The sequence below is a fragment of the Dromaius novaehollandiae genome, chromosome 16 (assembly GCF_036370855.1).
Source record: "Dromaius novaehollandiae isolate bDroNov1 chromosome 16, bDroNov1.hap1, whole genome shotgun sequence".
In the NCBI taxonomy this organism is placed as follows: Eukaryota; Metazoa; Chordata; class Aves; order Casuariiformes; family Dromaiidae; genus Dromaius; species Dromaius novaehollandiae.
Genome location: NC_088113.1, coordinates 12,717,060 through 12,739,337, shown reverse-complemented (window position 1 = coordinate 12,739,337; position 22,278 = coordinate 12,717,060). Strand labels below are relative to the sequence as shown.

Sequence of the window (22,278 nt, the reverse complement as noted above, 5' to 3'; positions counted from 1 at the left end):
GTGCAGTTCAAAAAAAAACAACAAACAAAAACACCAGCATTTTTAAAATGTTTATGGCTATACGTAAGTGAGGTCCAATACATCTCTCATTTACACTAATTTGCGACAGTGTATCTTTTTGGAATCCAGAATAGTATTTGATTTATAATAACATATATGGCAACAGAATCAAGGCTAAGCAAGTTAGTTCCTTGACCAGCTGAGCTGCGGGGGTCTGTACATTTCAAACGTCACTCTTCAGATCTAAAGTTCAGGACCACAAATTTTTACTGCAGGAATCTTCTCAGCAGTTTCAACTTCCCGTTCCCTGTCAGTGATCTCCCTGTTTTTGTTTGTTTAATATCTACAAGCTTCAAAGCCTTTCAGCCTCACGCTATATAGGCTTTAGGAGTCCTATAAAATTATGCAAGCTTTCTCCTGCATTTCCTCCCTCGCTTCTGCTTATGAAATAGGATTCCTAGGTTAAGGAGCTAAAGAATGGATCCTGGGAATCTGGCTCAGCCTTGATGAGGGATGTGGTCAATAACCATGAGGCTGTTCCTTTTATTTCTTCCTTTAACAGCTTGTTATGCAATGACATTTTTCAGTAAGTTGCATGTATTTTTCAGACTAATGATCCTTTTGATGGGGTGAGTGTTCACAGACTTGTAAGCATCTGAAAACTAAGGGAAAGAATGGAAAATATTACAAAACTTCATCTGTGATGTGATGCAAGTGCCTTCTCTGATTAGGGGCGTAACAGAGGCATACTTTCAATACCTTTGATTAAAAGGTGACTGAGATGCACCTAAATTTGTCCGTGTAACAGATTTCTACTGATGCCACTGAAGCTGTGGAGGGAGTCCTACGGAGTTTAATGCATGAGGGTACTGAATAAGTAGCCATACCCAACACTTGTCTCCTATGCAACAAACAAGGTAGCTTGCAAAGCAGGTAACTGTTTGGCTCAAATTTATGATTGTCAGATCTTGTTCAAAAACCTTTTGTTTGTTTTTCATGGATGTATTCATGAGCTTGGCAAAGCCTGTAGAACGGACAAAGAAATAGGAGTCTTAAGATTTCAGGGAACTAGCTGAAAGGTTTCACATCACATAATCAGTTCTCACTCAAACAGGATCTCTGCTTATGGAAACCCATAACAACTTTAGTTACTGCTGTAGCAGATAATGGTACCTAAAACCTAGGCACTTACAGTAGTTGCCTGTACCTGTAGATTAACCCAGAATTTGCAAAATATGCTCAAAATCTCATCCCTCTTGGGAAGTATATTTAACCATCAGTCCTTCAATGCTTTACATCCAGTCTGGAAGAACTCTAAGTTAGGTTGCTCTCCAAGCTAGTGGCAGAGCCAGGAAAGAGTCTTGTTCTGACATTTCTGGGCTTCTAGTCTGAATAACTGCAGCCATGCTGCTGGAATAATGTGGAGGCACAGGAATTGGGTGCAGATGTTTTTTTCCAGTATCTACACTATTTGATTAAGAGCTCCCAATGTTTTGGAGCACATTCTGTAATGTAGGACAAACTTTTTCATGGAGTGTCTCCATGCAGACCTCCTTACTGGAGTTTTCCACTTCTGTTTATACTTCTCCCTATAGAAGGAGATACTCCAGGTTTTTTGTTTTACTTAGTCAAAAATTCTCAGAAATTTCGAATGGAGTTTTGTGTGAGTAAGGAGTAAGAAGTAAGAGAGGAGATTAGGATTTAGCCTTCATTTTGGCATCATTAAAAAAATTAAAGCAAAGATGCTAGCTGTGGTGTTTACATTACACCAGCCTGTGGGGGGAAGGAAGGGAATTATTCTGTATATTAACTGGGTGATTTTCTACAGCTGCTTTGAGGGATATGTCTGTTACTTATATTGTAACTTGGATTCTATAGACATATGGCAGAGAACACAATTCTCCAGAAAGCAAAAGAGTTTGACTGATGGAAAACAGAAGAGAGCAATCCAAAAGAAATTCTGCCAAAGGAGGAGCCTGAACCTGAATTTTACTGTTAAAGCCAGACTTCTGCCTTGGGCTTACGTACCACACTCAGCCAAAGCCCTAATTCTACCGTTGACTTCAGTGTGGCTCTGCACAGATGCAAAGAACTGCTTTTTGGACCTGCCTGAGTCTGGGGCTTAAGTATTGTTCTGGCATCCAGACTGATTTGGAAATACATGGATTGGCCTGAACTACTCCTTCAGCAGTGGGACAATTATAGTATTTTTAAAAATCAGAAATGCAGAGAGCCTGTAAGTTGAAGGTATTCTGACTTTTACACAGTAAGTTTGCAAAATCAATCAGCAATTGCAGAGGGCATGAGAGATTTTGTTTCAGATGGTTTGGTTCCTTATTAATTGTGTTGTGGATGGCAACAGAGGAAACGTGTTTAGCAGACAAGCTTTTTTTTTCTGGTTAATCTAGTGGCTGTTGTTTTGAGTTTTCCCTTTCTTGCAGCTCAGCACTGTCTAAGTGTGAACTGCCAGGAAGGTTTTCACTCATCTGTTTTTCTGTTTATTTCAGAAGCCAACAGACTTACTGACTGGCAATCATGTCGGTCAAACTCACATTCGTCTCCCCTGGTGATGGGGGTGGTATCAGCCGGAGCTGTTCCTTCACTGGATTCAGCACTATGCAAAGCAGAAAATTAGCGTAAGTAACACAAAAAGAAAAGCACCTGGTCCTCTGGACAAGAGACATTAGGTACCATGAATGTATTTGCTGACCTCAGGCATCCATATATAGAAATTGGTCCTTAATTCTTATCTTAAAGTGTTGAGTATTGTCACTGTGCACTGATAAACAGCTATTGCATTGTATTCGGAGATGGCTATATTTCAGATGTTATGTAGCAAAGTGTTTATAGCATCCATTTCTTTCAGCAAAATGTTGATACCAAAGGTATTCATATAAGAGGCTACCTAAACTCTATTTGTTATAGTCACCATCACCCAGTTCTCTGATGTGTTTCTGCAAGCTCAGAAACAGATAAGAGCACAGAAATTGCCTTACTTGCTAGCACAAGTCTGACATTCAAACCAAAACAATACTCACAGATAAATAATACCCCCCCCCCTTTTTCTAGTTTTCATAAATTACTGATTTAAATGGATGAAGTAAGAATTAGAAGGAGCTGTGTCTTTCACAGAGATTCATGGGACATTAGTGTTTGGGATCTCAGCCTGCTCAAGACTTGGTGTGGATGCACTAGTAGGAGGTATTCTTCCCCTGAGCCTGCGCTCTAGCGACCGGTGCTGCTCGCAGCCTGGTAGGCACTGAGAAATTCTGACTATGCCAGCTTTCAGATAAAAGGTAAAACCTTTTGCATGGTTACGATAATTAAAAATATCATAATAGGGATGTTAAAGGTTTATTCTGGCAAAATATGTAATTGACCCCAACTAAACTCCTGCAGTTATTTAAGCAGAGCAACATTACATTTGAGGCAGGACTGCTTTCTGGCACTGCTACAAACAGAGGAGGGAGGGAAGACAAAGACAACTACTGTGAATTCACAACTGTCAGTAAGGTCAAGAGTACAGGCAAGGTTACAATACAGTCTTCCAGTTTTCAGTCCACTACTGTAATTGCTAAACCATACTGCACTGCTTTTCCCTTTTTGCTTATTATAAAGTGTTGCATAGCATTGCTTTACACTGATAACTCTGCAGCCTTCTCACTAGAAGCATTCTTGTTCTTTTTCTGAATTTAGTGATCCCTGTGTAGTCTGTGAAGTGATTTTAGAAGGTATGATTTATAAATGGAAAATTATTATCTCTGGCTGCCATGCCAGAATAATAACAAAGTGAATCATTTAGAAGCATCACATAGAAGTATTGAAAAATATGGCTCTAAAAGTATTGTACTCAAAAATCTTACTATATACAAGTAAAATACCTGACTCCTCTCATGAAGCATATTTTCAAAGAACCAAATGATTGATTTAAACTTTTAGCTAAACACAACACTGGTAAAGTATGAGCAGAAATGAAAATCCAACACGACTGTGACCTGATCAAGAAGTGTTTACATTTGAATAAATAGATTTGTTGTGGAAGCTGAATAATAATACTACACCAAGGAAGGGTCTGACGTCTTAAATCACAAGTATCACTAAGATCTTGAGGAAAACACAGGGAATAAATTATATAAACAGACTTGGGCTGGCAGCACATAGTGGGAGTTCTTACAGGGAAAGGATCTACCAGGAAAAGCGTTGAACAGCCGTCATTCCAACAAAGGCACATCCAGCAGGATAAGAATGCTCCAAATAGAAAAGTTCATATTTCCCTTAACATTATTATGTTACTTTTAACTGCAAAGGTTTTCTAACCACATGCCTCTCCTTATGCATTTTTCATGATGTTGCTTTTTGTTATTAGCTGCTTAGGCAGAGGAGAGTTTTGTTAAGGAATCTCCACCCTCAGGAAAATACTTTGAAATGATGATGTGCACTAGATATGAAGTCACAGCCTGGTGAATACCCAAGAACCTTCTCCAGCATAGTGAAGAAATTTTCTAATCACCCTCTCCTAACTAGTTTTTCTCTCAGGCACTGTTGCAAAACACAGCAGGAGACTGCAGGGGCGCTATGCAAGGTCTGTCCAAAAGATGACACACAAATCAGGTCCACATGGAGACTCTTGAGCAGATGCTAAATATACTTTTTCATTTCTTTAGCAACTTCCTTTTGAGGCTCTCAGTGAAACACACTATTTCATTTTGCTTCACAATGGTCTCCTTAGGAAGTAAATATTATTACTGTCATCTATAAAATGGGAATCTGATATTTAAATTACTAAGTTCACAAGGGAATGTAGCAGCATAACATCTAGCTTTTTGGTACCCTCCCTAAAGTCTCATGCTAGACACTCTACCTTTTTATGCAATGTATGAAAATAGAATTTTAAACTCAAGTGTTCCTAGACCACAACTAATAATGGCTCTCAGGTTTGCTGGGCTGAGGATTTAATGATCAGACTCACTTATTTCCTTACACCTTAAATCACATGCCTTGACCTGAAGGCAGCCAGTGGGTAATTAAGCCTGTTGGAGTTCATCATTTCCTCAGGTGAGCTGAATGTAGGGCAGGGATTCTAGAGGGGGTGGGATGTCTCTCTGAGGGTAACCAGTTGGTTCAGCTTGGTGGAATGGAAAGCTCCATAATGTTATTTTAGAGGCTTGGCTTCAGGGGAGTATAAACAAAAACTAGAGGAAAAATAATTAAGATTTAGAAGAGCACAAAGGTAGAGGTGAGCCAGGCAGGAATCTGCTGGTGTGAAAGAACCATTTGCAGTGTTTGTATTCTGGTTTGAATGTTGTGGAGTCATAACTAATGGCTGGCTAGAGGTTTCATAATTCTTCAGGTTAGAAGTTTTCAGACAGCTTTTGCAATTGCTTTTGGAAGTAAGTGGCATGTTAGGCATTGAAAAGGTACCTTGCATGTAACCTGGGATCAGTAGCTGTCTTTTCTAAAACATGTCGTGAGTCTTAAGTAAGCATTTAAATGGGTAAATGGGTGGTGAATAAAAACAAACAAATAAGTATTTCTAAATGCTTTTTAGGATATCTTTACCAGAGTGAATGGTAGTATAAAACATATATAGTCTCTTGATCGAGCTTTAAAACTAATTGTGCGTATTAGTTATAATCTGTTTAACTGTTGTATCCAAGCTAGTGCTTAAAGTGTTAATGCTTTAGCACATTCACTGCTTGGTGATTACTGACAGCTGGAGAGCAGAAGCCTCTTGAAATAATTCTACCTCTAGTTCAGTTGCTAGACCTTGAGCAGATAAAAAGCTTGTTGCCTTCGTTTCCTGCATCTCAAATGAGAGTAAGAATGAGGACATCCCTGTCCCTTTACCTGATCAGCTCTGTGGTTGAGTGGAACAACTGCTGTGAATGTGCCCACAGAATCAGGTCCTTAGTTGCCATGCAAGTCTGTTAAGGCAATTGCTAGCAATCTGAACAGTTACCTGTTACAAAAATGAGATTTTTCTTGTTCTGTGCCCCACCTCAAAAGAAATGTAGGGCTGCACAATTTTCTATGTCCCTTAAAAAGGATAAAAAAGAGCCACTGGGCTCTTCAGTGTCTATCTGAAGCTGGAAAGTTAGATACTTTGGCTTTTTCTCTTGGTTGAACTATAGTTTAGGAGCCATTTTTTGTTTTTGATGAAGTTACCAAAAAATTGCAGCTTCTCTGGACTGGATATCTAAGGCTGGACCCTGTCTTTCTAATGTTATCCTGGAAAGTATTCTCACAATTTTTAAGAGCTTTGCTCTGTTGAGTAAAGGTACATGGGGTTAGGTATATAACTTGTAGCCTGGAATCTCTGTGGGTTAGGCATCTTCTCATGGGTGATGAGTTTTGCATCTTTCCCTTATTTATTTTTTCTTTCTACAGAAAGTCTCTCAGCAGAAGTTCAGTGAGATCAAGAATGTCACTGAGATCTCCCAAGGTCTATTCTTCCCTGCAGAAGGGGGTAGTCATCTGGGATCCAAAACCACTTCAGGTGAAGAAAATTTTTGAAGCTTTGAAGAAAGGACTTAAGTAAGGACTTTTTAAATATTGCAACTGCCTTACCTAGTCATGGTGCTTAAGTCTGTGTATCACATTGTTCTCTGTCTCTTCTCTTGGATCTCTAAACCTGTAGTGACTTTCCTGGACGCTGGATTGTGACCTTATAAAACAACAGTTTCTCTGACTCTTTGCCTGTTTCCTTGCAAACAAAGTCTTCTGGGTCTGCTGATGTTTTTGTTTAGAAAAATGTAACAAACTAGGAATAAAGTGAGTGATGGGTAGAACTTTGTGGGGAGATGACAGACTGCCCGTCTCTCGTGGAACAGCTGCACTCTCAAGGAAGAGAAGCTTTCAGATCATACAGGGTGGCAGGTAGGGAGCCTGCGTAGCCCTGACTAGGAGACAGTGCAGAGCTGAATGAGGCTCCTCAGAGAAAAAGGCCTAAAGAAAGTTCCTTGGTGTCTTCTCTACTCTGCACAACTCCCCAAAACTCAGTGCACGTCTCCCATCTCTGCATGGCTCTCATCATGCCAAGGCTAAGCATGAGGAAAACTTGTAGAAAGGAGCATGTGACTTTCATCATAGAAATGACAGTGAACAACAGATGGTCATAGTCAGTGGCATTTAATCTTAGTCTTACAAACCACTGTGGTTCTTTAAAATTCTTTCAGCTATTTTTCTGCAGAATTTTACTGATTTTTCTTCAAGTCTTAAGGGGAGGCTTGAAGAGAAATTGGACAGGCAGACTTCAGGGGTGACTGGAAGAAAGCTTCTGGAGAGGGAGCTGTGCAAAGTTTTCTTTGACTCAGAAAGCCTCTGAGCTGACTTAAACCAAACCTGAAAGCAAGGGTGTGCCCTGCTAGGACACAGTGGGGAGACTAGTTCATAAATTATTTCTAGTTTCTCTATGCTAATTCAAGAACAATTAAAGTAAAGAGATAGGTATTCTAGTTTATTTTTTACCAGAATGTAACTCTTGAGTTTAAAAGTCCTCTTTCATCTTTTGGCAGCTTATTGTAAGGAAAAGGTCCAAGTAGTTCCACCTGAAAACTTTAGCTGACTTGAGGTGATGGAGTAGAGCTGTAGTAGGACTCCATCTTTTTATTGGCAAGGTAAATTACACTATTAAATGTGCTAGGTACATTATCTTGCTTTAAACGTAGCACTATTTCAGAGTCTTATTATGGTTGACTGCACAGTCAATGTTGCATTGGTAGAGACTATAGTAAAAAGGCAAAAGGCCAAATTAGTCTGCAGTCCCCATCAGGCAGATGTGGGGTGTATGCTGTAGGCATAATAAAGATCAAAGGATGGGCTGGCAATCTGAATTTTGGGTGTTCTGGCTTTGAGGAACTGTCAGTTACCTCACTGAAACAGTGATATTATTCAGTGCTGGAATGACAAATAAAAAATGGATGAGCTTGCTGTCTTAGTATTATAGACCAGAAAGTAAGAAGTGGTGCTAGGTGCTGTTTAGCTGTGTCTTTGACTACAACAGTTATGGTAACTCATCAAGCTTTAATGGAATCCTCAAATCTTTAATTTTATTATACAAATACTTTATATTTTAAAATGTATATAAATAAGGTAATATATTATGAATATCTTAAGCTTTGTAGTTGGTGTTGATGGGTCTGGGCTAGGGTTGTAGGAACTTTATTTACACTGTGATGCTACTGTAGGAAGATAAAATACCATCTCTTGGATTAATAATTCCTATAGTTTTTTCTGTTGGCATCCCAATAACAGTTCCTTCATGCATGTTACTGTTATCCCCAGAATTTTGTTACTGTATTAGATCATAGATTTTTAAACTCAGAACACACACACAAAAAGAACAGTAATAATTTGTTGCAAACTCAAATGTGTCACATTTTTATGCCAATGAAAGACTATAAAGTCTTAGCCTTAAAAATGTGAGTCAGTGTCTTATTAGTGGATTTAGATTTTTAAACAAATAAAGAAATCAAATGTTTTTTGCAGAGTTTAGAATTTATCAGGGATTAGGGAGGAGAAACCATAAAATGGATCAGAATTTGTTCCCAGTTGTGAAAAGAATGCCATATGATCAAGCTTCTGCCAAAACTGAGTAGCTAACTAATTGACTAAAGTAACCTACAGAAAACAACTGTATCAAATAGCGATGCAAAGTCCAAATTTTAAGTAAATGCAGACTAAGCCAGTTTCTGCTGGAGCAGCTTGAGTTTTTAGTACGGAGTATGTTTTATGTGCCACTTTCCTTATAGTTATGGCAAATAACTCTTAATTCTGTTAACTGTCTGGGTACCATTCCATCAAGCTAGCAACTCCATGCTTAAGTGTAAAAATGGTGAAGCTCTCTTAAAAGGAAGGCAAACCCTTTCCCGCCACCAGCTTTGGCTGCTTTTGCACTGGGCTGTCAACTGGCAAGTGTAAAGAGCAGGCAGCTGAGTGCTGGAGCCAGTGTGTGCTTTGAGGGAACTGGGTTTGCAGCAGTAAGAGAATGAAACACACCAAAGCACGTGTGAAGAAGTGCAGCTGTCTGCATACACACATGTATTTTGACTCTTCAGATCCTGTGCTCCTTATGTTTAAGAGGGGAATGCGGTCACTTAGTAAATAGTACGTAAAGGAAAAGATAGTTACTGGAGTCTGCTCTGTACTAAAAACAAAGCTGGAAAAAGGTGGTCTCAGCAGAAACAGTTTAAGGCTCTGTGGCAGCTCCTAAGGGGCAGCGCTAGCATGGAAGCAACTCTGTAGAAGCCAACCAGCACCAAGTGCTATGCAATTTGCAAAATAGTTTCTGTTCTGGAAAAAGTAACAGTTACATCAAGAAATTGTCTAGCATAGCCAAGGTGGTATTCAGCTCTGTTTGCCAACAGTGACTGACGTCTGTGCTACCTTACATGCAGAGTACTTCTATGAGCTTGGTTTTGTAACACAAGAGTTTCATGTTGCAATTCTTTGGCTTTGTGAGCTGGGGTTGGGTGACAAATACTTACTCCTCAGTAACTGTAAGAAGCAAATGAACTGGTCCTCTACCTTACAGAAAAGACTCTAGAAGGCCAAGCAGGAGTAGTTAAACTGGAAAAAGAGCTCTGTCAGCTGCATTATGTGTGTTAGAACCTGCTGTTCTCCTTGTACGTCCCTCCTTTCCTCTTGCCTTTGTTAGTACTTGTGGCTCCACTGTCTTGTTTTGTGTTTTGCCTAATAATAGGCCAGAATAAAGCCTGTCTTTAATTTGAGTGATCTTTTTTAGATGAAGGGAAACAAGAAACAGCAGATGTGAGTGCAGCATGTCTGTGTGTACTCTGCAATGGCTGCCTTCCTCAATCGCACTGTGGCATTGCATGTCTTGAAGGAATAGCAAGGATTCAGGAGACTGCTACTACATCCTTAAGTGTTAGGCAGCAATATCCAGCATGTATTGGCACTCACTGTGTACTTAGGCTCCTCTTTAAGAGATGCTCCTCTACATCTGTCTCTTGCTTTTTTAGGAGTGACTCTGCATTTAGGACAAATGTTTGTGGAAACCACCCTTTCTGCTCCTCTGACCCCTGCTGCTCTATATGGCCATTCACTATCTCCAGAGAGTAAAATAAGAGAAAGAAGTGGCTTTGCCACTTTCTGCTGAAAAATTGTTTGAGGATGTTATACTGAACATACAAGAAGACTATGACACCTCAGGTTTTCTTCTTTTCCAGTGAATACTTGGAAGCACATCAGGCTGAATTGGATTATCTCTCTGGTCGACACAAAGATACAAAGAGGAATTCCAGATTGGTAAGAATACTCTTGACAGTAATCACTTTAATGACTTTAACAACGGTTACACAAAAATAGATGGTATCTCTCACTTCTGGGACTCCCGGGGGTTGTCCAGTTCCAGCACTGAAGTGAGATACAGCAGGGCATCGCAACTTGAAGTTTACCAAGCAAGATGTGAGAACTGAACTTGGGATTTCCCATTTTCAGCGTTCATCTGTGTTTTTCAGATCATGTTCCTTTTCTTATTGAGACAGTGTCTGTTTGGTTATCGGTGTTTGTACCTCTGTCTAGACAGGAATAGCCATAGACATCAGGCTTTGCTTGGTAAACATGTCCTGGCAACTTAGGGATTCGTGAACATGGCAGAATCTAGGAGTAGCATCAGCAACAGTGTTAATGAAAAGACAATTCATAGATCCAACTTTGCCTTTCATCTGGGACATAAAGTCATCTTTCATAGCTAGATTTTAAAAAGTTGAAAAACTCCCATATACTGTGACCAATGTTCAGATCCTCGTTACAGCTGATGAGACTGTTATTGTCTCACTTCAGGCATCTGGGTAAGCAAACAAACTAGGCACAGAAAATGAGAATACTTCTAAATATATTGGACTTCTTGTAGTGAACAATGGCTCTTAATCTACTGCAACTAAATAAAGATATGCATAGTGAGTATTGCAGTAACTATGAAAGCATCTTTAATATGTACAGATATACATGCTCTCCTATTCAGCTGGTTGTATTTGTTTTTCAGGCCTTCTATTATGACCTGGATAAGGTAAGACTTGTGAGGAGGAGATGACATTGCAAAAAGAGAAAAATTGGAGTGATGTTCACTCTGATCACTGGAGTGATGCTTTAGGAAATGCTGAAACAACTTCTCAAGTCCTCCTCTCTCTCCCTTTCTTAAAAGCAAATTCGCTCTGTGGAGAGATACATCAGAAAATTGGAGTTTCACATAAGCAAGGTAAGGGAATTTCTATTTTGTGTGTGTGAGGCTTATGCTGCTATGTAAGCACTTTCTGAATATAAAATGCTTCCATCATAATTTCTTTGAAGGGGAGTAACGCTGGGTACTTTTTGAAAGCTGAAAGCTGTAACCACTCTTTACAGAGGGAGGGTTTTGTTTGTTTGTTTGTTATTATTATTATTATTTTCTTGAATCGTTCTATTCAGGCTGAATATTGGGCACAACCCAACCTGAGCCTGCCTCTGAAACCAGTTTGTATACTCTGCCAGTTCATTCAGAAAAATGCTGATGTGAGAGGATTTTCATACCCTGCCCCCTTCTCCCACAAGGGGCCTAGCTTGCCAGTTCCGTAGACTGTATGTCCACTATCTGATTCCAAAGAAATGAAATCTCTCCTCTAACACAGATTAAAACACCTACAACTTTACCTGCACTGAGGGGATCAGTTTCCTGCTGCCCAAGTAATTTTGCCATGAACAAAGTATTTCTTGTACTCCCTGTCTTCTGTCCTGATGATAGCAGAGCAAACAGTTTATCGATATCCCCTCCTTCTTTGCAGGAATGTCTAAATATAAACAGTGTGCACTTTATTCAATCTGTAAAATGCAGGAGTTGCTGTATGGTGCAATGCTCTGATAATGGGTTGGTTTTTTTTTTTTTTTTTTTTTTTTTTTTTTTTGCGCCAGGGAAGGCTGTGCTGATGTTCCTTAACAAAACTTTTTAAAATTGAAAATTGTGCCAGGTTAACTTTTGTTTGTTCTTCTTTTCTTCACTTCCTCCCGATCTTAAAGGTAGAAGAGCTGTATGAAGCTTACTGTATCCAGTGCAGGCTACGAGATGGGGCTGCTAATATGAAACATGCCTTTTCATTGTCTCCTTCCACTAAAGCCTCCAGAGAGAGCCTAGTGGAGCTTTACAAGAACTTCCAAGGGTGCACAGAGGTAGGAAATACTGCATGCATCTGGCAAGGAGCTGACTGTTCTGTGCTTAGCCAAAAACGTGCCAAGACTTTCTGATGGCTTTTTTTAATGGTATGGGCTTAAAACTTAACCTGTAAGTAAAATACAGGTACATAATGCTAACTAAAGCTTGGGAGGTACTTACCTTATGGATAGAGCTCTTGAAAACTCTGCCTTAGCTTTTCAGCGGAGTAGTTTGCCACTACTCAAATTGGCATCATGCATTCGTGAAGATGAGTGAAAAGCCTTTTGGATTTCTGCTTTAATACTGGAGCCCAATATAAGTTTTTTGTGGAAGTAATGGGAGCAGGATTGAATACATAATGAATATGTTGTGCTATTGTTACAAAACAAGCTGTGAAAGGTAGCTGAAGGTGATTTGCTCAAGCAGTTCAGCTCCTTTGTAAAGCTGCATCACAGTTTCCTGTCTTAAGAGTTGTTTGAATAGACTCTGCATCGGCCTCCACTAGTGAAAATGTTAGCGTGTCCTTTTAAAAAAGGTAAAATTTAGCCCATATCCTTTAGAGGTGAGATAAGAAAATGGCATGTACAGCAAGGGTAGCTATTCTACATTGCTTTTCAGTCACAGTGACTATTTGGTCTTCCTCCTAGGATATGTGCTTTATAGAAGGGGCATTGGAGGTCCATTTGGGAGAGTTTCACTTGAAGATGAAAGGTACGTTCCTTTCTCATTTCCTTCAAGACTCCTCAACAGAATAAATAGCCTCTGAATGGATGAGATTTCTACACAGTAAACCCAAGATCAGTGTTAGTTGCTTCCACTGGGTTTCTGGATCAGACTCTGAACAGAATCTTGGCGAACTTCTGCTTGCTTTAGTGTTGTGAAACATTATCCACAATGGTATTTTACATTTGAGAACAAAAGCTGGCATGTTTTCTTCCCTCAACTCAAGTAAATGTTGTCTTTACAAGAGTGTTTTGAGCTGCAACATAGCTTCCACGTGGAGCTGTCTGTAAGGGTATGTTAGCCAGATACTCTGTTTGTTGCAAGCTGAGGCTTTGGGGGGACACTGTGAAATTCCACAAATATTAGGAGTTTGCTTCTCTTTTCAGGCCTAGTCGGCTTTGCACGTCTCTGCCCAGGGGACCAATATGAGGTGCAGTACACAGCAATTCATTTTCTTCTTTGTTTTGTTACTGTGATTTTTGTAGGAATATGAGAGCAAGGGTGCAATGTGTAGAAGGGGAGCAGGAAACAGAGTACAACAAAACCGTGCGCTGTACTGCTGAGGCCAGTGCTGTAGCACATTCACTAGTTACTCTGGCCTCTGAGACTGAAGAGGGAAAGACATGATTTAAGTGTTTTGAGAGGGTTTGAAGGATGGCAATGATTGCCCATTGAAGCCAACCTGGCAGGTGATTCTGTGTTCAAAGCTGCCCTACAATCAACGCTGTTGCTGCCTTTTTCTTGGCATATTGCCCTTGGCTTGATTTGAATGTATCTTAGTATGTTACTGGGTTGCTTTCCTACTTCTAACAGTTCCAAATCAATTCTTATTTACCTAGTATTTTAAGTACTACTACACTGAGTATGTGACTTAGTTTTGCAGATTCTTGTAGAATGGATGGGAGTGCTTGAATTAAGGCATTAAAACTCACAAGGTTAACTTGTGCCTCCCATCTACTACCTTGATCCAAGTTCCTAAATATATAGTGATCAAAGAAAATGCTTTGCCTCTGCAGTACTAGAACAGTGAGGCTTTTTAGCCCAAGAGAATGTTCTGGGATGTGCTGATCTAATGTTTTTTGTTTGGGGTTTTTTTTTCCCCCTCCTCTCCATGTCTTCCAGGTGTTTGTGCGCTTGGGACGCCAAAAATGGAGGCTGAAAGGCAAGATTGAGACAGATGACAGCCAGACATGGGATGAGGAAGAAAAGATTTTTATACCCAATCTGCATGAGAAGTTTGAAATCAAGGTGTGGTGTATGATGGTTGGGCTGGAATCAGGGGGTTAACAGGTCATCTGTCATATTGCTTACCTGTTAGCCTACCATGCATTTTTCAAAATTCTTAAGCAGTGTGTGTTTTTTTTTTTTAATTTTTTCTCACTTAAAAATGGCAGTTAATATTCTGCTTATTGAACAGACATCTACGTCTCTTTTTCCTTTCTAGTGCTCCTGGTACTGAAATCTATTTTAATGCTTCTGCTTTCCCACATTTTGGAGTCTGGTGGATGTGGTTTTTTTATGATCAATATGTGGGATTTTCTAGAGTCTAAAGCTTAGATGTAGAGACAGAAGGGTGTGTGTGAAATATATATGTGTATATATACACATGCATGTGTGTGTATATATATACATATATATCATCCCATGTGAAATTTTGGGATATTAAATACCTGGAGTTTTGTTCTCTATTGAAAATATACGTATGGAAAATATATGACTGCACATGTGTACTTTTTGAATGTGTAGTTTAAATACGCCCCTTTATCTAAGTGTATACTACAGTGTAGTGTGTTTTTTGTCATATTTTTACTCCAGAGATGCTCCATATGCCAATGGCATCTATATGCTGGTACAAATTGTCTGTACTTTAAAGAAAACTGGCAGAACTCTGAGTAAAGGTATAAAGCGCTTCAAAAGAGAATAGGTCATATCTTTAACAGCGAGGGACCAGTACTAGTGGTCTCTGATACACTGGTGACGCGTTGAGGGTGCTCCTTGGGGGAAGCTTGCAGTCTTCATAGACCCACGTGCAGGTGGTTCTGGCGCTGGCATGGCAGGTGGCATTGATCCGTAAGCAGCTTTTCCACTATAGCCTGGCATCTCTTGTGGGCTGGGCTCTGAGGCACGACTCCTGTCAACCTAGAAGGAGTTGAGACTACGGGCTGTGCTGGATCCAGTGCTACTAGGAAACGGTGCCAGCACATGGTTTCAAGTTCTGGCTGCTGTGTAAAACAGCTATTGCAAGATTCCCCTCCTATCTGGAAGCAAGAACTGGGTTATATAGGATAGACTTTTTGACATTTTGCCAGCACAGCCTTTAGCAATGTGCTTATAACATGTTTTTGCCACCACTGCACAATGAAAACCAGGTGAGAGACTAATTCATGTGCCTGTCTTCTCATAATAGTTGTAAAGACTTATATTCCTTTGTGTGATGATGAATCATTTAAAGTTTTGGGAGAGCTAATACAATGTTTTACTCTTTCTGTCAGCTTGAAAGGCTATTAACTAAGGTTCTGCACACCCTCTTGCTCTTTCCACCTTGTACTTAATTTTTACCTGGTACAAATACCTAGTAGGTTTAAAAAAAAAAAAAAAAAAAAAAAAAATCTTCAGAAGTGCAAAAGACAGTTTTCCAAAAAGAGCCTAGCAACATAATTTCCACTAGCTCTTAAAGGAGATGTAGGCAGTTAAGTAATTCCTGAAGTGGACTTTTGGCACTTGTGCTGAAAGTCTGTGCTGAGTCTGGTGCTGCTTTGTGCTCTTGTGTTAGATGTGGCAGGACAATATGATGTTCAGATAGAAGTATGTTTGTATAGCAAATATTTATTAGCAAATATTTTATTAGGTTTTTAAAGTAGCAGAAGCAGCAAAGTGCAAGACTGGAAAAACTGCAGGCCTGAGCTATTGATAACAAATTCGGAGTCTCCTGTGGGCTTAGAAGAAGGACTTGTACTTGTAGGTTCTGCTGTTGGTCTACAGCTGAGCTCATGACAGTTAAAAAGGTCATAGTGAATATAGACAGCTGGGCTTCCAGAGTCTTCAGGCAAGTGAGAGCTGGAGTAGCCTAGTGTAGGTAGGCAGATATTTGTATTATTTGCATATTTTTCTGAAAGTCAGGCTTATTAGAATACTCTAATATGTGCAGCAGGCTGTACTCTAAAAGACAATTACTTGTGTATTCCAGAGCCAGGACTGTCAAAACTCCAGACAAAACTTACCTCTTAAGTCACAGTCAGCCACGTTGTGTTGTCAGAAGTGCTATACAGCTTGCTCTCTCTCCCGCTTAGGAGCCTCCTCTCTGTTGGAAGCTGTCCATGACCTGGTCCTTGTGGGAATATTGGCTCACAACAGTTTACAAGCCCAGCCTTGAGTAGCCAAGTTTTAAGTTTGTTGTGGGCATCGGAGCCCTTTCATGCATGTGAATCTTAGGATTGTCTGGCAAGATGAAAACGGATCTGTTTGTTCCCGCAGGTGACAGAACTGCGAGGACTGGCCACTATTCTAGTTGGTGTGGTGACATGTGACAGCATAAATTTTTATACAACGAAGCCTCAGGCAATCATTGTGGATATAACTGAGCTGGGCACCATCAAGCTACAACTGGAGGTCGTCTGGAAGTAAGTACGGCTTCAAATTAAAAAGCTGGAGCTAAAAATTTGAAATAAACTAAAGGCTCCTTAATGTGTCATTTAGCAGCGCTCAACATCGTAGTCCTCCTTTCTATTTGCAGAGCAGGTGCTGGATAGATAGCAGCCATGTGCTTTCTCACAACAACCCCAGCTGCTATGCCTGATCTCGATCCTGGGGGGGAAGATGGTCCCTATTTCTGTGACCCTTCAGTTTTTTGTACTGGTGTTACCAAAACCATGGCTGGCTACACTTAGCTGTTACTTAGCTTACTACTTTGTCAGAGTGAGCATTCAACTCCAGTTTTAAGCAGTGTATATACCTCTACAAATCATGAACAATAAAACTTAAAGGTGATGAAATGAAGCTGAGAATAACAGCTTTTAGGCACAGTAAAAAGTATGGTTGAAATTTAGAGCAATCACTGTTACTAGTCCACAATTCTTTAAAAATGAAGCTTCTTCAAAGACTTAGCTCCTTTATATTTACACTATGATCATAGTTGTGAGTAAGAGGCCTGTCTGTGCACTACAGGGAAGTTCAGTTATAAATGCACATCTAAAATAGCTTCTTTTTTACATGGTGCCTGTGACTTGAGAAATTGTTTTATAATTTAAATTTGTAAATTGATTTATTTTTGTAGTGAATTACTGATGTTATTAAAGGCAAATGCTCACTTCTGTGGATGCCGCACTGAGGCTTTTTCCTTACTCTAGACATACCACCATTGATTTTTGAAGTAGTGCTGTATCTTCTGATTCAGATGTATCACTGAAGTCTTGCTAGGCTGTATCTTCTATACTCAGTTTGGCTGTGTCTTAAGTGGGCATGTGATGAGCCTCATGTCCTTTCCCAACAGCAGTATCTGGTATATTATAATTTGTGGCTCTGATGACTACAGGTCATGTGATAACATCATTTTCCTCACTTCTTCAGAGATTCTCAAAAACAGGTCACTCATTTTCAAAAAAAATCTTAAATGCAGGAAGTTATGGTTGGCTAACTACTGGGTATGGTGTTTTTTTTGTTTGTTTTTTGTTTTTTTTCCCCCCTTCTTCCTAATGTGGAAAGCAGGTATGTAACTCTGCAAACTTAACAGCAGATCTGACTGTGCTGGGAAAGAAATCCTGTTTTCTTGGGAAGCCAAGACAGCAGCTTAATGCTTGGGACTGTCAGGCCATACCGAGAGTCTTGCCTACAACAAATCAAAACTTCTTAACCTGTTTCCATTTACTACTGTTCAGGAGTTAAATCTAGCCATCTTGGTAAAGTGCCCAGTAGTATAGTGGGCACTCTTCACTTGTACTTTTACTTATGGCTTACTGTAGTGCTTAGTTCCTCCCAGCCCAACATGGAAAAGAGGCCTTTGAACATGCCTAATGATAAGGGCCTACTGGAAAGGCCACTTTGTGACCAGACTTGTAGGTCTAGTCTCTCTCCAGGAAAAGGAGAACAGGAACAATGTTTAGATTAGGAAGGGGAGGGAGTTTGCAGACCAGACTCACCCATGACTCAGCCTTATACAATTCTTCTCCTCTGGCCATGTTGGCCTCTTGTTTTGTTAAAATTATCTAAAAAATAAAAAAGCTTGTATGTATGTTTAATGTGCAGCCTGCCAAATGTGACCGAGGGCCAAGTAGGTCTTTCAGTAAGAGAAAAGCTTGTCTGCCCTTGGGATAAAGTAACCAGATGCATCTTATAATCACACTTGAATTTCAGGTCTTAATATCCTGTTTCTACTCTTAAGAACATTTGGAAGCATCATTTGACCTAAGCCTTGTCACAGTCTTTTTAACCACTAACAGAAATGCTGTTTAAAGGTTTTCTATTGAAATTCATATCCAAGTTTTGATAAAGAGTATCGGATCACTTTTCTGGGGGGAGGAAGAAAAAAAAAAAAAGCTTTATTGATCAACATACAGTTTTCTGAGCGTCTCTGTGTATGCTGCAGTTCTTGAAAACCTATTCTGTTGAACTGTAAATGTAATTGGGCTAAAACATCACCCTTGGCAACAGCATCTGAAATTTATTTTCAAACATGCACATTGCTGTAAGTCAATGAGAAATAAACTCGCACAGCGGAGTTCTGCCTGCACCTGTTGTTTATGACACTGTCTGTCCTCCCGAGATCTAACATTGGGCATCAGTACATGTTTTGGTGAGGTGCAGCTGCTCTGAGACTTGCGAGACCCCAGTGTTTCTTATTTGAGGATCTGAGCTGCTAATTAGTTGGCTAACAAAGCCTCATTCCAGAAGCCTTGACTACTGTGATTCTGCGCTGTGATCTTGCACCATACGCCCTGTGAAACTTCCTCTTACTCGTGCCTAGATATGCATGTGTTCCCATTTGAATCTGAAAGCGGAGACCTTCTGGGTAGAGGTAGTGAAAAGTACGTGGAATGGGGATGTTGCAGGATTTTGTTGTGTTTGAGTATAGATGTAGCAGTTAAAATGAAAGCTCTTCTCTAACCCAAGGCCAATTAAAATATTTTGTTATTTTGGCATGTGTATTTCTTAGGTTTGAGGAATGAAAGAGGGAAGAGAGGTGTAGGAGGATATATGGGCTCTTCTATACAACCCCAACAAAATTCCCCCCCTCTTCCTTCCTTCTCCGGTGTCATCTGCACCCCCCCATCCCTCCCCACACAAACACCACCAGAATTTCCATTGCCTTTATTCTGGATGTGAAATGATCGAAAGCCCTATACACATTGTCAGGGCAGAAAGGACTGCAGCTCTGAATGCTTTCTTTGCAGAGGTGTTTTTCTCATAGGGGAAAAAGTAAGGACTCCCCTTATCACTTCAGGTCTAACATCTGAAGAAGCTACACTTGTGCAGGAAAGGAGACATACCTTCTTTGTTGAACTGGGTATAAAATCTATGTATGCCCTAATTTAGGAAGTGCTGCACTGAGGGATGGCACATTCATGGTGGAGTTTGGAAGAGATCACTTCTAATCTCTTCTTGCTAACATATACAAATGGCACTCTAACAGATAGTATCACTTCATATTTACTTTTGCTCAATCCACTTGCTTGCCTTTCCTAACTGTCAGTAAGTTATATAAATACATGTGTATGTAATCCCTTCTTCCAGAAGGGCTGTACAAGGAAACCCCTTCTTGTTCTGGGATACTTCATCATTTCTCAAATAAGAGCCTAAATCTCCACAAAGCAAATAGTTTTTGTGACTTAATATTTTCTTGAAATATATAATTTAAATTATGTTGTCACTGGATTGTTGCTGTAGCTCACTGCCCAGACTGTAGCTTTTGACTGGCAATATATGCACTTTTGGGACAACCATAACCCAGCTTTTAGAGCTGGCAGCAGCTGAGCTGGGAGAAGGGTTAGCGGTGACACACTTTCTTTGGGGTTAATCCCCACGTGGAATTTCTCGCTGTACGAGAGAATTCCAGCCGCGTGTCTCTGCTGTGCTTAAGTTTTGTGAAATGTGTTGGTGTCTTACCAAGTGGATTCTCCAGAGCGCTTCTACACGGAACTGGCAGGCCTCTCCTCTTTGACAGCCCGTTTGCTGAAGTTGTTTACAGAAAAGAGTAGTTGCATGGTGATAACTTGGGGGCCTTCTATTTTAAAAGATAAAGCACTTGAAATAACAGCTGCTTTTTTCTTTGAATTAAGAATAACTAAACAAATCCAGCTGCTATGCCCAAACTTCCCTCGGAGCCAAGCTTTCACTCTAGATCCTCTGTGTGAGAGATCCAAATGTAGATCATTCTTCCACTTCTAAACGTGTATTTTCTTTAACTAAGGCACTAGTCTTCTGGGCTCTAATAAAAGTTCCTTCTACTCCTTTATAGACTGCGTTGTGAGTAGCATGAATGAGCTTGGGCCTGTTGTCTAATTGCTTTGCAGGCTAACTTGGCAGAAGACTTTGGTTTTTTGGCCAACCTAAACAGCAGTCTGAATTCTGTCCCTTATATAAAAAACAAAGAGAAAGTCTGTATTCTCTTTTCAGGACTTCAGCAAACATTCTGTACGGCGATCTAAGCATACCATCCAGCCAGGACCACTCTGGTAATTTCTGCCTGTTTGGAACATGTGCTGGCCTGGCGCACAAGGGTTGATGGAGTAGAAGGGAAACTAACCTCCATGAATAATAATAATAAAAAGTCTGCTTTTTTGATACATCCCTCCTAAAAGTCTTGTTTTTTCTAAACCAAAATTTATCTGAACAGATAGTTACTCACACAGGTATCTTTAGGAAGTAGCCCAACAATGTACTTCTGTGCTTTTGCTGGGAGCAGTATTATAGTCTTAGTCCTATAACAATCTGTAATAACCTTGAAATTTGTGGTTATTTTGCTTTAATGAATAGCAGACGCCAAATAATGATTATCCTATTAAATTTGCTTAGGCATTCTCACCTGCATTCAATAGGAAAAAGAGAAATCTCATGATTTGTTAATAACTGAGCTTAATCCAGTTGAGCAGGATTGTTTGTGTTAATGTGAGTCTGGAATTGAGATGTGAGTCTGGAACTGAGACAAGTCTTTCCACCACCAGCCCTCCAGGCTCTATGGATGTTTAATATATAGAATGACGGGACAGGAAGGAAGTGATTAGGGCACTGTCTTGGATGTAGAAGGAAATTCAGATCCTCTAGGGCTGAAGACAGAATTGAGTTCAGGTCTTGCATGTTCTGCCTGGTTACTTACGTCTCTCTGAGGACATAAACCAGAAGGTGTCCTCAGTACGTACCCAACTGAAAAATGCAACAGAGTGGTAGAAATAGTAGAAGTCTCAAGCATTTCACCCCTCCACTGGTTGGTGGTTATGGCTCAGTACCATCAAGGCTGAGGCATCTCTGAATCTGTGTAGATCTGAAGCTTCTGGTGTTATGGGAGTTTCAATCTATGAAACAAGCTCTGATGAACAGTGAATCTCTTCAAGATTAGGCTGGGCATGTACAGATTGGATCTGAACGCTGAAGTCCTGCAATGGTGCTAAGTTCCCTTACCTAAAGGAGTGCCGTACACTGCGTTAACATTGGCCTTCTGTAAATGATGGTATTGTAGAGTCAGGTACTTAGTGCCAATATTGTAATTAGTCATAACCAAATGCCAAAATGTATTTGACCATATAGAAGTAGAATGGGGATAGGAAGGCAATGGAGATGATCAGAGGTGTGGTGCCACTTTCATTATGAGGAGGAACTAAATAGACGAAGTCTTCAACCTGGAAAATGTTGTAAAGTTAAATTGTATTAGGCATGTTCACTGCAGGGAGCATGACTAGGGAGTGATTATTCACTGCTCTGTCAGTACAGTCACAGAGGCCACCCCAAATAAAAGTACTCGTTCCATAATTCAAAGTTGAATAATGAAATTTCTGCATACCTCTGCCTTACATGAAGGTTTCATGTCGGTGAGCTCAGGAAGTGACTAGATGAACTAAGGAAAGGTGCGGCTGTTGGTGACTGTTACAAACGATGGTCTGCTTGCAAAGGGTGATGCCTAACAGATCTAAGCTACAAATTGTCTGAAGTTTGAGTATGCCTCTGGGGAGGGCCAACTTTCTTCAACATATTTCCTGTGTTTTTCCCCTGAGCACTTGCTGGCCTCTGTCAAGGCCCTGGGAGAGATGGACCCTTACATCTGTCCCAGCATGGACAGATTGTGCCCAAAAAGCTTACAGGCAAGAGACGATAGATGTTTTAGACTGGGCTTTGTTCTTCACCTTCCTCTTTGCTCTCCCTGCTCGTTACCCTGCCTTGCGGTAACAGTGAGTGCGTGCTTGCTGGGAGGGCAGCGGAAGAGC

The 22,278-nt window shown here is 40.3% G+C and overlaps 1 protein-coding gene across 10 annotated transcripts in view; it reads left to right on the top strand.

The window, feature by feature from the left end:
• RIPOR3 (RIPOR family member 3) overlaps positions 1-22,278 on the top strand; it is a 55,458-nt gene that overhangs the window by 19,640 nt on the left and 13,540 nt on the right. For 3 of the 10 annotated variants that reach the window (XM_064521496.1, XM_064521499.1, XM_064521501.1), the window contains exons 2-13: positions 809-933; positions 1,879-2,247; positions 2,508-2,636; positions 6,388-6,534; positions 10,188-10,266; positions 11,006-11,029; positions 11,165-11,218; positions 12,013-12,162; positions 12,793-12,856; positions 13,255-13,298; positions 13,991-14,116; positions 16,343-16,488. In XM_064521496.1, the coding sequence (XP_064377566.1) occupies positions 2,536-2,636; positions 6,388-6,534; positions 10,188-10,266; positions 11,006-11,029; positions 11,165-11,218; positions 12,013-12,162; positions 12,793-12,856; positions 13,255-13,298; positions 13,991-14,116; positions 16,343-16,488 (935 nt within the window). In that variant the 5' untranslated portion in view covers positions 809-933; positions 1,879-2,247; positions 2,508-2,535. Of the gene's footprint in view, positions 1-808; positions 934-1,878; positions 2,248-2,507; positions 2,637-3,132; positions 3,297-6,387; positions 6,535-10,187; positions 10,267-11,005; positions 11,030-11,164; positions 11,219-12,012; positions 12,163-12,792; positions 12,857-13,254; positions 13,299-13,990; positions 14,117-16,342; positions 16,489-22,278 lie in introns of those variants that run through there. The other 7 variants (XM_064521498.1, XM_064521497.1, XM_026099630.2 and 4 more) reach the window with 7 other exon arrangements.